General features: G+C 46.0%; 1 protein-coding gene and 1 non-coding gene across 2 annotated transcripts in view; both read left to right on the top strand.

The window, feature by feature from the left end:
• The window catches only part of MBOAT2 (membrane bound O-acyltransferase domain containing 2), a 102,331-nt gene that overhangs the window by 70,892 nt on the left and 14,652 nt on the right, over nucleotides 1-16,787 (top strand). The window contains exons 5-7 of the mRNA XM_065928559.1: nucleotides 8,603-8,658; nucleotides 9,238-9,292; nucleotides 12,831-13,014. Of these exons, the coding sequence (XP_065784631.1) occupies nucleotides 8,603-8,658; nucleotides 9,238-9,292; nucleotides 12,831-13,014 (295 nt within the window). The remainder of the gene's footprint in view (nucleotides 1-8,602; nucleotides 8,659-9,237; nucleotides 9,293-12,830; nucleotides 13,015-16,787) is intronic.
• TRNAK-UUU (transfer RNA lysine (anticodon UUU)) lies at nucleotides 13,360-13,432 on the top strand. Its single transcript has one exon. It is a non-coding gene; the product is annotated as a tRNA-Lys (tRNA).

Here is a 16,787-nt window from a genome sequence, read left to right as displayed (position 1 = left end):
TTTTATCTTAGTCATTACCTTTTTTATTTCCCTTATCTGCTATTCTAAACTCTCATCACTCTCTAGCTAAGGGTGGGCTAACCACTAATGAAGCACATTGCTCTCGTGACTTTACATAAAGCAAGTTTATTTCTCATTCACACCAGCCCACTGAGGAGGGGGCCTCTGCTCCCCACAATCATTCAGGGAACCAGGCTCCTTTCTTGTGGCCCCGCCTACTTCAGGGTCTCTAGGATCCTCTTGATTAAATCAAGGGAAGGGTGTGTCCTGTAGTGAGCTGAGCACAGAGAGAGCATGCCTGCCCTCCACTTTTTCTCCCACTCTGTTGGAAAAAACTAGTTACATGACCCCACAATTTAGAGGATAGTGTACATTAAGAACACTGTGCGTGTGATAGGATCTTAAGTATTTTACTAAAATAAAAATTTTTCACTTGAATATAATTTAAAATATTTAAGTGTGTCGAAGAAATATAGCATTTTACAGATGGACAACCTGATGTAAAACTCCCAGTTTAATATGTAATTTTTATCCACTAGGGAAAAACATGTGAGCATCATCAGTGAACTGGTACAAAGACAGAGACACATCAGCTCAAGGAGACCATTGTGGCCGAACTAAGTTAGAGTGCTCCCTTTTGTTTTAATGTGCACAGAAGAGAAAAGAAGCATTTAGAAGCCTTGAGTGTTACAACACATGAGCACAGAAGATCCTGACTTGCTCCTAATTAGGGTAGATATGGGAGCCATCCAAAGTGGTGTTGGCAGTCTGAGGAGCGTAGAGCTGAATCTAGTGACCCATTCTTTGTGCTAAGCTCTCCAGTGCCCTGAAGTTAGACACACAGGGAGTGAAGCCAGGCTCTTGCTGAGGAATCACATGGGAGCTCTTCCATACCAGCCAGTGTTACTTGCAAAGGTGTGGAACACTGATTTTGTGTGTGTGTGCATGGGTGTATGTGTGTGTGTATGTAGATAGAGAGATAGGCTCAAGATACATTTAAAATGCTGAATAGATTAAAGGGACTCACCTGTTAATAGAAGCTTCTTTTTGCAGAAAGGTTGAAAGGCTAGGTTGTCAGCTGACATGTTGGCCTCAGAAAATAGGTACAAGAGAAGTATAAAACAGTTAAATAGCTTTCCTTTATATTAGCAATAACTGGTTAGAAAATGTCATAGATAAGAGATTGGAGTTTCAGAAGCAATAAAAACTATGAAATGTTTAAGGAAACATGTAGAAAGAAATGTAGGGACCTTTGTGTAGACATTTTTGTAGTAAACTATTGTGGGAGGAAATGGCAACCCACTCCAGTATTTTTGCCTAGAGAATCTCATGGACAGAGGAGCCTGGCTGGCTGCAGTTCATGGGGTTGCAAAAAGTCGTACACAACTGAGCGACTAATACTAATATGATGAAGCTTTACTATAGGACATATAGAAGACTGACTGGCAAAGCATCTTGTTTATTCAGAGAGTAACATTCAGTGTTGTAAAAACAGTCCTTTTTCTCTGTTTAACCTGTAATGCGATTGAGGTTTTGATCGAAATTAGGCAAATTGAGGTTTCGCTAGAAGTGTTTGAGAGGAGCAGATTCAGTATAAAAACATATACTGCTTGTCAAGCAGACATCATTTGAATATTGTAGGACTGACATAGGAATAGCCAAATCCAAGAAGTCCGCGTAGAGAAACAGATCTGTGGATCTGGGATATAAATGTACAGAATGATGATGCTGGGACTATGGGTCAATGAGGAACACCCCTCTCAGTTATTCAGGAAATGGTATTGAGACAGAAAAGGAAAGGTGAATGCTTGCCTTCTTGTAGATGGAAGCAGGAACAGATTTTGGGGGACAGGCAGGAAATGAGTTCTGGTTGGAATATGTTGATCTTTGTGGAGCTGAAGCGTTGGTTAATGCATCCACTAAACAAGATGTATGTGACATATTTTCCCTTGAAATCAAGAATACATTTTAGAGCTGAGCAGCGAGCCTCAGATACTCAGTTGGTATCTTATTGCTGGCTGCCCCTATGTGTTCGTGCATTTGCCATTTTTTTGGGTCAGCGCAGTACATTCTGCTGGGGGCTGAGTACTCTGTAGGTGACCGTCCTGTCGAGCAGAAGAAGGGAGGGACCATGTGGTCTAAAAGCTTCATTCTGGCTCCTTGCGCTCACTGAGCTGAGTCTGGAAGGGCCCTGGTGCTCTCTGCTGTGCCCAGTAACTATGTTGTAAATAGTGTTGGCGTAAATTATTCAGCCGATAAACTGTCCATAGTGTTCTGTGTATCTTGTTTCAGCAGGTGGGGGCTGTCTCCTGACACCTTAACCTACATTTGGTTAGGGAGTGCGTTCTGCCCAGCTGCTACTCATGTAGTTCAAGTTCCCGGGAGAAAACAGGCACGGTCTTTTATAAGGTTTGCTCGGTCTGTTCCCCTCCCTACCCGAAGCTTTCCCCCGATTGTTTTTTTCAATTTATTTCTTTTTAATTGAAGGATAATTGCTTTACAGTATTGTGTTGGTTTCTGCCATCCATCAACATTTCCCCCTGACTTTATGTTTGTTCACAAAGCAGTGTGGTATAATGATATTTATCATAGATCTGCAGTGTTCCCTTACGACTCTAAAAAGTTGATCAGTTCAGTTCAGTCGCTCAGTTATGTCTGACTCTTTGCGACCCCATGGACTGCAGCACGCCAGGCTTCCCTGTCCATCACCGACTCCCAGAGTTTACTCAAACTCATGTCCATTGAGTCGGTGATGCCATCCAACCATCTCATCCTCTTTCGTCTCCTCCTGCCTTCAATCTTTCCCTGCATCAGGGTCTTTTCCAATGAGTCAGCTCTTCATATCAGATATTGGAGTTTCAGCTTCAACATCAGTCCTTCCTATGAATATTCAGGACTGATTTCCTTTAGGATGGACTGGTTGGATCTCAAAAAGTTGATCCCTGGCCCTCAGAGTCCACGCCGTGTGTGCCGGGCCTCGCCTCTCTGCCCACCTCGTCTGATGCTGCGGCCATGTAACTGCTTCCGTGCCCCCATGCTGCTGCTTCTACCCACCAGGTTCTCTGCCGGGAACACGCCTCCCAGCCTGCCCGCACGTCCAGCCTCCTGGCTCCTGGAGGCTCAGATGAAGCGGCTTCTGTTCCAGGTGTTTGCCTATAAACTTGCTCAGTTTCTCTGCACGTTTTTTCACATGTTCGGCCCTCGACACTTTTCCATGTAGCTACTCGCGTCCCCGTTGAGCTCCTGCTTCAGAGCAGGTTCCTTCAGGGACAGCACTTAGCAGTTAATTATTGCAGCCGTCCGGTACCTTCTGCTGAGCAGCGGTTCCGGTATCTATTGGACGAGGGTTTTATCAGACATCTGCTGTACCTCGGATACTGTTCATGGCCTTTGTCCTGTTGCTGTTTTATTTAATCCACACAGTGGCTTTATTATCCCCATTTTATAGATAAGAATTTGGAGGCTGGGGAGTTAAACAGCTCCCCCGTGTCCACAGTTGATGAGTAGTGGAGTCAGGACGTTTTCTGGTTTGTGTCCAGCTGCCTGTCCACACCTCTCTGCCCGGTTGTCCAGTCAGCATCTTGCACTGAACTTGCCTGACCCGGACTTCCAGATGCCCCTGCCCTGTTCCTCCTGCATTTCTTCCCAGCCAGCTCCGTCTTTCTGTTCCTTTCCGCTGGTCAAAACCCTTGGTGGCCTCAGGTCTCAAGCCCTGGTTCTGATCCACTGTCGAATCATCATCGGGTCCCGCTGTCTTTGCCATCAGAAGACAACTGGGATGCACTACGCAGGGTCTGTGCTGTCATCCTGCTCTGAGATGCCATCCTCGCCTGCCTCTTGCCCCCAGCACCCCCCAGCCCTCTCTACCCCGGGGCAAATATACCCATTAACACCTAGTGAGCGGCCTGCCTGTTGCCCTCCATGGTCCCCAGTCTGTCTTGGGTCTCAGCGCTGTCCTCACAGTCCCTGCGGGAGCCTCCTAACTCTGACCATCCCGATGCTTCTGTCTTCAGCATCTGTCCTGTCTTTACTCACCGGCTCCAACCACATCCCCGTCCTCACTAGGCTCTCAGCAGGCCAGGTCAGTCTCAGTGCCCCCAACCCGGGCAGGAGTGCTGGTGAGCCTGCCTCTGCGGGGCTTGGTCCGACTCAACTTCTCCGTGAAGCGTCGCCCCTGGGTGAGGCCAGTCCCCACCAGCATCCTGGCTCTCCTCTCCCCACCCTTTTTGTTCTTCTGCTCAGCACACAGCAGCAGCTGGCACACCATGTGTTTACCTCTGAGTTCAGTTGTTATCCATCCCTCCCCTGTACACGAATGAGAACCCTGTCTCATTCACAGCTGTGTCTCCAGCACCTGGCGCCTTGTAGGTGCTCATTAGACGCTTGTTTTCAAAACGAGCAAGTGAAGGGGCTGGATGGATGGATGGATGGCTATCAGGAACCTTTTCCTCCCCTCTCACAGTGCATTCCTTTGGCTTTAGGTTCGAGGGGTTTGTTGGTTTCAGTGGATTTTGCTGTTTGCAGACGAGCCCCTAAGCACTTAGACATGCCTGAAAGCGGACAGGTCAGTTTGCTCTGTTGTCAGGTCCCTGTATCCTGGTGGCATGCTGACCTTGTATCTAGTGTGTGGGGGTGTGTGTGTATGTGTGTTAGTTGCTCAGTCGTGTCTGACTCTTTGCAACCCTATAGACAGCAGCCCACCAGGCCTCTATGTCCATGGGATTCTCCAGGCAAGAACACTGGAGTGGGTTGCCGTTTCCTTCTCTAAAAGGAACTATAGAAAGAAGGAAAGTGAAGTCTCTCAGTTGTGTCTGACTCTGCGACCCCATGGACTGCAGCCCACCAGGCTCCTCCATCAATGGAATTTTCCAGGCAAGAGTACTAGAGTGGGGTTGCCATTTCTTTCTCTGCTTGTATCTAGTGGGTGCTCATAGTTGCTTTGTCACAGTATCCTTAGAGTTTAGCAGTCTCTTAGAGATGACAGAACAATTCAGAAAGAGATTGTTCTTTTTCAGCATTCATCCTCTAGTGATGTTTACCTAGAGTTTGAGTTTGACTGCATGGCAGAACCAAATTCTGTAACTCTCACTCATTGTAGAGAAAAAAAGATGGCATGTAAACGTTTTAGTTACAATAAGAAAGTTAATTTGTATCTTTTAAAAAATTTATAAGAAGTCTAGAGTCTCTTTAGTTCTTTACATCAGATGGGTATATATTTTTCTATATTACCTGAAGCTGTTTTATCAGTTGAGTATTTATTTTAAATAGCTAGATTCCATATTTTTCCAGTTCCAAGTAGAGTGCTGGGGGAGAGTGTTTGTAACTCCACCTCAATCTAGCGATGTCACTGCGCAGAAGGTACAGGTGGCTCCATCCAGGCCCCTCCTTGCTCGATGGAGGCAGGGAAACCAATTGCCTGCCCTCTCCCATCCGCCTCGCAGCCTCCACCCCAGGGAAACAGGAGAGTCTGGTTCACATAGGGCTGGCTCAGACTTTTTAGGACCAGGAAGGTGATTAAATTGTGAATGCAAAGCAAACAGGTAGTTAAAATGTCAATAAAGGTGTAAGTGAGAACTGCCTGAGTCACTCCAGATTGTCCCCATTCAGGTATTTACGAGCACAATGCACTGTTAGGAAAACCGCCCCAGCTGGTCTCTTCGTAAGCTGTGGGAGCGTTTTCATTTAGAAGCGTCTTCTCTGCCTGGGAGGTACTGTGTGACGGGTGAGGCCAGTCCTCCTCCCTCTTCCATCCGCTGTGTCTCCTGATCTCTGTCCTGTGCCTGTGCTGGACCCATCTGGCCACCTTCCCCTCCCCTTGACTCTCCTCATCTCTCATGAGTCTGCCTGTCCTGCGCCATACTTTTTTTACTTTCATTTATCAAATACTCCTTCAGTCTGTTTGTCCTGTGCCAAACTTTTTTAACTTTCATTTATCAAATACTCCTCCACAGTCACTCCGCGATACTTTTGTCTTCTGTCATTTTATTCTCACATTCACCACTCCCTGACCCCAGCCCATGACAGGTTGGACCAGAGGCTGTGGAATGACCACCCCTTTAAAACCAAAGGAAGTGTTCGGGCTTAATGATTATCTGTTAAGGAAACAGTAGGTGATGTGAGACGTTTTTGCAAACCAGTCAGAACCTTGAGCCCAATTACTTGGCAGGTAGGGCTTCCCAGGTGGCACAGTGGTAGAATCCGCCCGCCAGTGCAGGACACATCAGTTTGATCTCTGGGTCGGGAAGATCTCCTGGAGAAGGAAATGGCAACCCACTCCAGTATTCTTGCCTGGAGAATCCCATGGACAGAGGAGCCTGATGGGCTACAGTTCGTGTGGTCCACAAAAGTCGGACATAGCTCAGCGACTGAATGCGTGCGTACACACACACACACGCACACTCAGCAGGTACCGAAGGTGCAGAGGTGAATAGGGCAGGGTTCCTGCTGTTAAGTAGTCCATGAGTTTCGTGGTAATCCAAAAATAAGCCAATAATTACAGAACAGTCTGGTGACTGTTTTCAAGCACAGAGGAGAGTGGACATAAGGGAGGGAGTCTAATCAACTTACATAAGGAGTGATGGATCTTAGTGGGCACTCAGAAGTTTGGGTTTATGTGGTATTTTAGAAATAGTCACCCGGCATATATCCTGTGCCAGGCAGTGTGCTCGGCTCTGGAGGGTCAGTGGTGAAAAAGACCATTCGCTCCCTATCACATGAACCTTCTAAAGAGTGAAGACAGCTTTTAAAGCCCCTCCGTAACTGGGTAAATGAAGCATCCGTGAGTGTGAGAAATTCTTTGAAGAAAGCAAGCAGGAAGCTAAGATGAAGTGAAAGGTGTGTGTCCCATTTGGGCAGAGGTGGCTTCCTGGGACTACAGCTGCCCACGGGCCTCTTGTACAAAGTGACTGTTAACGCTGAAACTTGAAGCAGGAGAAGAGCCACCCTTGCAGAGCAGCTCCAGGGAGTGTGGTTTGGGTGGAGGCCAGCGTTTGGAGAGAGTGGAGTCTTTGTATGTGCTTCTCCTCCTTTTTAATATTTGTTTATCTGTGTATGTTTGGCTGGTGGGTCTGCATTGCTTCGCGGCTGTTCTCTAGTTGTGTCATGCAGAGTCTGCTCTCTAGTTGTGGAGCACGAGCTTCTCATTGCGAGGACGCTTCTCATTGCGAGGACTTCTCTAGCTGCAGATCACAGGCTTAGTAGTCATGGCACACAGGCTTCGTTGACATGTGGCATGTGGGATCTTCTCCGGATCGGGGATCAAAGCTGTGTCTCCTACACAGCAGGCAGATTCTTTACCACTGAGCCAAACTGGGGAAACCCCGCTTCCATGTTCTTTCCGCCCCCGTGAGGGAGCATAGTTCTTAGACCCAGCAATACAGCCTCGCGGCACCCAGTCCCCCAGCTCAGCTCACTTTCATGAGAGCCTGCACTCTGCACGCCTGGGTCTGCCAGGTGACCACTGGCCACAATGAGAGCATACGTGCAAAAAGCACATATTAATATTTGCCTTTGGGGAACATCTGATACACATGAACTGAGCAGTTTAGCATGTCACTGAGTTGAAAAATAAATTTATTATTTTATTGGTTGTTTTTATGATGTTTTAAGGTGATGTGAGAATTAAAATCCAGAGCAAAGGGTATTTTCTTTTTTCCTTTTTGAGCTAAACTATGCAATGAATTTAAGCAGGTGAGAAAAATTACTCTTTTCCCCTGGGAAAATCGAAGTTTCAAGGCATTTTTTATAATCCTCAAAGGCATGTAAACTATCTTCCAAGGTTAAAACGGCAGCTGGCTGTTGAAAGCAGCCTGGGGGAGCATTTGGCTGAGGAATAATCTCCCGAGAGAGAGTGGTGTTCACCTAGGAAAGAACTTTGAAGGGAACCGAAGAAGAAGATTCTCCTGCTGGTAGTTTAAGAGCAGTCGTCGTCTCCTGCTGGTAGTTTAAGAGCAGTCGTCGTGTGACAGGGTTTCTATGAGATCTTGTCTGTTAGGTGAGGGGGAGTGACCTGCAAGTTCTTGGGGCCGAGCTCTGTGTATCTCATGCTGGTGGTTGTTCAGTTGCTCAGTCATGTACCACTCTTTGCGACCCCATGGACTGTAGCACACCCTGCTCCTCCGTCCTCCAGTATCTCCTGGAACTTACTCAAACTCATGTCTGCTGAGTCGATGATGCCATCCAACCATCTCATCCTCTGTCGTCCCCTTCTGCTCTTGCCCTCAGTCTTTCCCAGCATCGGGGTCTTTTCCAGTGAGTCGGCTCTTGGCATCAGGTGGCCAAAGTATTGGAGCTTCAGGTTCAGCATTATGGGTTGAATTTTGCCCTCTTAAAAGATATATTGAAATCCTATCCCCAGAGTCTCCTGTAGAGGACAAGCCGCCTCTTAAAGCAAAGCAGAAAGCCCAGATTCCCTGTCTTCCGTCCCGTCCCCAGACTCAGCAGCCCTGGAGTTCTGTCTTCAGAATCCCTTGGGCTCTTTTTTTCTGTTAAAAAAGTTTCAGGATTTTGCAGTCATATAAGCAGAATAAACTCTTTCATGTATCATAAGTATTATTTTAAATTTCTGCTTTTAAAATATTTATTATTATTTTTTTTTTCACAGCCCAATGATGATAATTACCCAGAAGATCACTAGTTTGGCTTATGAAATTCATGATGGTAAGAATTTGAAAATTAATCTTTCATCACTGAAAAAGCCATATTCTAACCACCTTTTGTTTGAGAGATTACCGTAACTTTCTGTTGTTTGTTAGAGGAAGGAAACGGAGGGAGGGAAGACAGGAAAAATACTGAATTCTGCTTTGGCTTCCCTGGTGGTTCAGATGGTAAAGAATCTGCCTGTAATGCAGAAGACATGGCTTTGATCACTGTGTTGGGAAGATCCCACGGAGAAGGGAATGACTATGCACTCAGTATTTTTGCCTAGAGAGTCCCATGGACAGAGGAGCCTGGTGGGCTACAGCCTATGAGGTCACAAAGAGTTGGACACGACTGAGTGACTAACACTAAGGTTTCTAAAGTGTGCTCATTTTCCTTCACTGTTTATTCTTAATTTTGCATTCAGTTCAGTGACAGAGCCTGTGCTGTAATGAGAAAGAAAGGGACCAGTTATACCAGTTATACAAAAATTGAGATTTTGGCATGAATTTCAAATGAGGAAAGTGATGCAAGGGAAGAAGTATGCTTCTTTTCTTGGGAGAAAGCGTAACTAATAAATTGTCTGTTTTTATTTCTCAGGGATGTTTCGGAAGGATGAAGAGCTGACTCCGTCACAGCGGGGGTTAGCGGTCAGGTACATGCCTATAAATCGTCTCCTGCCAAGGTCCCCGCCGTCTCTGCCAGGACACCTGTGTACCCAAGGCCAAGGCCGACTAGTCCCCCTCGAGGCTCTTATTTCACGGGAACCAAACCTTGCTCCCTCTGCAGCAAGTCTGGCTGGGCTAGGCCTGCCTTCATAGGCACCACTGAATACTGTCATCATACAGTGTGCACCTCCTGTGTACCATATCCTGACTCCTGAGAGGCTCTGAGTTCCCCCGAAGACAGGAAGTCTGCATGGTCTTCATGTAGTAATTATGAGTAATAATTGCAGCTACCGTTTGTAGACCAGTGACTTGATAGCAGGTCCTAGGCTGCAATATGTTAAAACAGCACAAAGATGTTGTGTTTTGAAATAATGAAGAACCTTATAATGTTCACCTTGCTATTTGAGGAATTCCTTCTGCGATAGACTGCTCTGTCATTTATTGTGGTCCCCTATGGATTAATCTAAGGACTAGCTTAATTTCTTGGCGGGGCCTGCCTTAATCTAATATAATTAGAGATAAGGTACTCATTTTACTTGAAGAAAAGCATCCTGCAAGCGCCTTATTTCCTGTAAATCTGGGACTAGTATATGCATGGCTGTCAAATGAAGGGGATTGTGTAGTAGGAGGTCCTGCCTGAAGTGCTCACCTTTGATCCCAGGTTGTATGTCTTGAGAATCTTCTTATACTTTCCCCATCTTTAAAATTACTCTCTTTTGATGTTCACTACAGCCAGTCTTTATAGATCAGTAAATATGCACTTGAATTTATTTGTTTGGTGAGAGGTTAGCTTGATCTGGACTCTGTGATCCGTATGAGTCCTTGTCCATCCCAGGAACTGCTCGTTAATAGACACTCAGCCTTGGTCTCCGCTTTCCCTCCCAGGTGGCCGCCTGGCAAGATCCCAGAGCTGGTTAAATTCAACTCTCTGCTTGTCTGAGCAGTGGAAGGAGGCAGAGAGGACTCCTTTCAGATTTGCTACCGAAACGTAAAATCACAGAGCTCATTGTTGCCCACAGTTCTCTCACATTTCCACGCACCGTTGATAGCAAATCAATGTTTATGGAATGAAGAATGAAGCTTCCATTGATACCATAATTAGAGTATTATAGTTATGCTCAGTTCGAATTTTAATTGCATGTGTTATAGTTATCAGCTTCTTTCCTAACATGACTTGTCGTTTGATATGACAGTTGAGCCAGAAATGACTTCAGCAAGTTTAATAGATCAGAATTATCTCCCGTCCTTCCAAATTGTGATACATTGTTGGATGCTGTAAGATGAGCTACGGCTTAGATAACCTGGTGTTGTTCTGGTCTTGAAATAAGCAGTGTTGAAAATGAGGCTCTGTTGCTGGTGCATAACGGGCTGTTTGCAGCTTTGTGATGACGGGGCACGTGTGCTGTGTGTGGGGTGGTGATAAAGTCTCTATCTCGGCCCAACATGGGAAGAACTACGAGGGAACATCTGCCAGAAACACCTTGCTCTCATCACTTTTGAGCCCTCAAGAAAAAGTACTTAAGGTTCTAAGCACTTTGAAATGTAGAAAGGTGGCTCAGTGGTAAGGAATCTGCCTGCCAGGCAAGAGTGGGTTCGATAACCTGGGTCGGGAAGGTCCCCTGGAGAAGGAAACGGCAACCCACTCCAGTGTTCTTGCCTGGGAAATCCCGTGGACAGAGGAGCCTGGAGGGCTGCAGTCCATGGGTCACAAAAGAATTGCACATGACTGAGCGACTAAACAACAACAACAAAATGTAGAAAAATTTAAAAGGCATTTTGAGAAAGTGGTGACCTAGCTGAGTGTCAGGTGGACCAGAGCACTGTTTTCTCTTTGTTTTATTTTTATAAAAACATTTATGAGGAGGTTCTGTTGACTCCTCTTGGCCATAGAGAGTGTTTGCATATTTTTTTTAGGATATCACGTGTCATCTTAGAGAGGCAGATGGGGCTATAACATGTTTAAGAGCCTCCTTATCATCCCCAGCTGTAGCTGCTCTTTTATTTGTGGTGGTTTATAGTTGTTATTGAATGGCAGACTTGACAGATGGAGCTGTTTTTGTTCTTTTTAAATATATATATATTTTTTATTTGGCTGTGGTGGGTCTTTGTTGCAGCATGTGGGATCTCTAGTTGTGGTCCAGGGACTTAGTTGCTCCATGGCATGTGGGATCTTAGTTCAATCCCTGACCAGGGACTGAACCCTCATCCCCTGCATTGCAAGGCAGATTCTTAACCCTGGACCACCAGGTAGGTCCCAGAGGTGGTTTTAAGGTATAAAAAATACACATTTCTGATGCATTTTCATAGTGTCCTGTGTTACTGGTTTTCTCTGGGTTTCCTGCATCGAGAACTGGAATGCTTGGTAAATTTTAGATACCATGTGCCATTTGGACCAACCTGAGAGCAACTGAATTAAAAATGTTGGGAGACATCCTTGACTCCTTTCTCCCTCGCTCCCCACCCCCATCCATCAGCAGACCCCAGGGCTGTGCTGCCAGGCTGTACTCAGACGCTGTCCCCCACGTGGATCCAGCTCCGTCACCTCCCCCTGGATCCCACATCCTCCTGCTTGGCGGCCCCTCCTCCACCCTCCTCTGTCCATACACAGGGGCTCGAGGGCTTCTTTTGAAAACATAGGTATTGAAAACCCTACTGTAGTAGAGAAGGGAATGGCAGCCCACTCCAGTAGTCTTACTTGAGAAATCCCATGGAAGCCCGGTGGGCTACAGTCCAAGGGGTTGCAAAGGGTCGAAAAGTGACTGAGCCCCTACACCACCACCACAACCACCACTGTAGTTTTTCAGCACATTCTGAATAAAATCTGAAGCTCCCACCATGGTTTGTAAGGCAGGCCCTGTGTTCCCCACCTCGGCGTACTGACACCCGTCCTGCCTGCCTCCCCAGTTCAGCGCCTCCAACTGCACTGGCCTCCCTGCAGCTGGACCTGCCCTGGCTCTTTGCTCCCTATGCCTGGAGTCCTGGTCCTGGACATTCACACGACTCCCTTACTCATCTCCTGATCAGAGAAGCCTTCCTGGCTTGTTAATAAAATGCCCCCTTCCCCTTGTAGAACTTAGCTGTCTGAAATTACTTTGTTTTTTATTGTTGATTTTCTGCAGCTGTTGCGTAAGTTCTCTGAATGCAAAATCCCCTTGTGGTATTTACTGCTGTGTCTCTAGACCCGGAAGCATGGGCACACATAGATTTGTTAAGCAAGTGAGTGAGTGAGTGACTAGTAAGAGATTAATCTTCTGCCATATCTTGTCCACCTTGACTTTGTTTCATGAGGAAATCAGATAAAAACCATTTGCCATGGCTCATAAAGACCCGGATGGAAATTCTTTTATCCAGAAACACCACTGAGCATTCCTTCATCCTGAACCTTTAGATTCTTATTGTTTGGAGCAGATGAAAATCACAGCTTGCTTTATTTTGGAAATGGTAGGAGGAGTTGAGGTTGGAGCTGATCACTCTTGTTTCGTTTTCACAAAGCAAACTTACACATAGTGTGTCTCTTTGTTGCAGGCGCATGCCCAGTCTTCTGGAGTATTTAAGTTACAACTGTAACTTCATGGGTATCCTGGCAGGCCCACTCTGCTCTTACAAAGACTACATCACTTTCATCGAAGGCAGATCATACCATATGACGCAGTCAGGTGAAAACGGGAAAGAAGAGATACAGTACGAAAGGACAGAGCCATCACCAAATGTAAGACCTGGAGATTCGTCTGCAGCATTTCTAGCATGTATTGATTAGCCTTGTTTATTTCAGGAGACCAGTGTTGTCATCTTTTTCTTTAAAAACATTTTTCAAGGTAAATGACTCCACGTAGTACCTAGTGGTGATGCCTTAGAAGTACAACCATGATTAAAGAACAAAAGTAAGGTTACCTATGAAGTGAGGAAATGCTTTATAGTCATGGAGTATTTTACAGGAAAACCTTTATGAAAGGCCACTCTCCTCCTTCAGGTTCTGCACACCATAAATAAGAGGTTATTGACAACAGCATATCTCACAGTTTGAATATACTTTAAATTAGAATTCCAAGGGAATTCCCTGGTGGTCCAGTGGTTAGGACTCTTCACTTTTGCTGCCAAGAGCCCAGGTTCAGTCCCTGGTCAGGGAACTAAGATCCTACAAGCCACGTGGGTCTGGCCAAAGAAACAAAACCAAATAAATGTGTCTAACGATAAATTCCATATGTACATAGTTCACACAGTCAAACAGTGGGAGTTATTTACAGATCACTCAAACCCAGTAGAAAACTCTTTGTGTTACGAGTGGGGTGGGGAGACTCTCTGCATGCCAGGTGGGTCAGTCAGGTCCCCGGTGGCCCGTTTGCTGGGGGCCTCCCAGTTGTCTTCAGCTGCATTAGTTAAGGTACAGGTTTGGCTGCTGAGCCAAGGACCAGAATGACAGTGATTTAAACAAGGGGGGAAGCTGTGTTCTCCTCTCACTCAACATCTCATGTGTCAGTGGTCCATGGATAACAGGACGGCTCCATGGGCTGGAGCTCCAAGTACTCCCAGGTTTGCCATTCGTAGGGTGTTTCCCTCAACTCCATGGTCTAAGATGCTCACCACAGAAGTTATCCATGTTACTCGTGACCACATAGCTACACTCAGCTGCAGAGGAGACTATGACGTGTGACTTCAGCATGTCCAAACAGAAAATCCTTCACTGTGTAAGAAGCAGAGGATGGCTCCAGGGAACCCCTGTCAGTCTCTCCTGTGATGTCTGTAGGTGTTTTCTCTGGGGCTATTTGGGTTCTTGAGTGAAGACTTCTCCTGTCTTCTGCCGTGGGGTGACCAGACCTTACTGCTGGTCCCTGGAGCTGGGCACTGAGTGAAGGGGGTGGGGGGTGGGTGGCTGCTGAAGGGTATCACGTCTCAGGATGCATCAGCCACGTATCCACATTCATTCCAGCCCTGCTGTGGGCCTGCGTCCCTAAGCCTGGTTCTTCTCTAGTGAGGCTTCCCTGAGGGTTAACGTCTGACCTCCTGCCAGCATGGGGGAGGGGTTGTCCAGCTGCTCAGCGGGAGACCGGGAGAACTGGGGGTTACATCTGCCTTCCCAGCTTTAGGCCCCTCACCCCTTGCCTTTCCAGGTTCCTAGTCCCACATTGGCTCAGCTGTTTAAGGGGGTATCCTGGGTGTGTGTGCCTGCTGGTATTTGAGGTCAGATCAGTTTTCATTCCAATCCCTAAGAAAAGCAATCCCAAAGAATGCTCAAACTGCCACACAATTGTACTCATCTCACACGCTAGTAAAGTAATGCTCAAAATTCTCCAGGCCAGGCTTCAGCAATACGTGAACCGTGAATTTCTAGATGTTTTAGAAAAGGCAGAGGAACCAGAGATCAAATTGTCAACATCCACTGGATCATCAAAAAAGCAAGAGGGTTCTAGAAAAACATCTATTTCTGCTTTATTGACTATGCCAAAGCCTTTGACTGTGTGGATCACAATAAACTGTGGAAAATTCTGAAGGAGATGGGAATACCAGACCATCTGACCTGCCTCTTGAGAAACCTGTATGCAAGTCAGGAAGCAACAGTTAGAACTGGACATGGAACAACAGACTGGTTCCAAATAGGAAAAGGAGTACGTCAAGGCTGTACCTTGTCACCCTGCTTATTTAACTTATATGCAGAGTATATCATGAGAAGTGCTGGGCTGGAAGAAGCACAGGCTGGAATCAGTATTGCCGGGAGAAGTATCAATAACCTCAGATATGCAGATGACACCACCCTTATGGCAGAAAGTGAAGATGAACTAAAGATGAAAGTGAAAGAGGAGAGTGAAAAAGTTGGCTTAAAACTCAACATTCAGAAAACTAAGATCATGGCATCTGGTCCCATCACTTCATGGTAAATAGACGGGGAAACAGTGGAAACAGTGTCAGACTTTATATTTTTGGGCTCCAGAATCACTGCAGATGATGATTGCAGCCATGAAATTAAAAGACACTTACTCCTTGGAAGGAAAGTTATGACCAACCTAGACAGCATATTAAAAAGCAGAGACATTACTTTGCGAACAAAGGTCTGTCTGGTCAAGGCTATGGTTTTTCCAGTGGTCATGAATGGATGTGAGAGTTGGACTGTGAAGAAAGCTGAGCACCAAAAAATTGATGCTTTTGAACTATGGTGTTGGAGAAGACTCTTGAGAGTCCCTTGGACTGCAAGGAGATCCAACCAGTCCATCCTGAAGTAGATCAGTCCTGGGTGTTCATTGGAAGGACTGATGCTGAAGCTGAAACTCCAGTACTTTGGCCACCTGATGTGAAGAGTTGACTCATTGGAAAAGACCCTGATGCTGGGAGGGATTGGGGGCAGAAGGAGAAGGGGATGACAGAGGATGAGTTGGTTGGGTGGCATCACCGACTCAGTGGACATGGGTTTGAGTAAACTCTGGGAGTTGGTGATGGACAGGGAGGCCTGGAGTGCTGCAATTCATGGGGTTGCAAAGAGTCAGACATAACTGAACTGAACTGATGTTACTTTAGGGTTTCCCAGGTGGCTCAGTGGTAAAGAACATGCCTGCCCATGCAGGTGACGTGGGTTCAATGCCTGGGTCAGGAAGATCCCCTGAAGGAGGAAGTGGCAACCCACTCCAATACTCTTGCTGGAAAATCCCATGGACGGAGGAGCCCAGTGGGCCACAGTCCATGGGTTTGCAAAGAGTTAGTCGTGATTGAGCATGAGCATGCAATAACTTCTGTTACGTTAACTGTTTTTAAACTGAGACCTAGAGACTAGGGTGTGTAGTCTAAGGGCCATGGTATTTCTGATTATGTTACTAAAAGGATATATCCAATATTTAGGTTCGTGTGTGAGGTCATTTGGTTCATCTCACTTCATTTATGATTGTAATTTTTCTTTAATTACCTGCTGCAAATCTTTCTATTCAGATGTGTAGCTTAGGTATTTTAGAGGTGGAGGGTGAAGGAAAGGTAACCTTACTTTCCTAGAGAAAGCTTTGAAAGATGACCAGGAAAATGAGAATAAGAACAGCTGCAGCAAAGAGCCCTTGACCGTCCAGCATCTCCTGATAAGAGCAGCCCGAGAATGAATAAAGCTTTTTTTGTGCAGGAATAAAGTTCAGGAATCTGGCACGTGCTCTCACTCTTGCCTTTGAGCCTTGCTTTTGGCCCCATTACAGAAAGTGTTAAATAAGTGTTTATCTGCAAATTATTGCAGTTAATTGGAATATTATTTGATCCCTGTGTGGGACACTAATCCAAGTATTTTGTTTCACTCTTTTATCTGGATCCGGCCTCTTCTTTTGTCTACTTCTTTCTTTTCCTCTGTAGCCTGTAGAATCTCCTTTATATAGAATCAGATTGAAATAGTCTGGCCTCCTGAAAACACAAAAACGCCATGAGTTGGATTCTGTTGAGGTAATTTAACCTTACTGGAAAAAAGTAAAGGTCAGCCTTTTCTTTCCATCAGAATCTTTTGTATAGATCTTTTGTTTTCTT

The sequence above is a fragment of the Muntiacus reevesi genome, chromosome 3 (genome assembly GCF_963930625.1).
Source record: "Muntiacus reevesi chromosome 3, mMunRee1.1, whole genome shotgun sequence".
In the NCBI taxonomy this organism is placed as follows: domain Eukaryota; kingdom Metazoa; phylum Chordata; class Mammalia; order Artiodactyla; family Cervidae; genus Muntiacus; species Muntiacus reevesi.
This window is presented reverse-complemented; position numbering and strand designations above follow the sequence as displayed.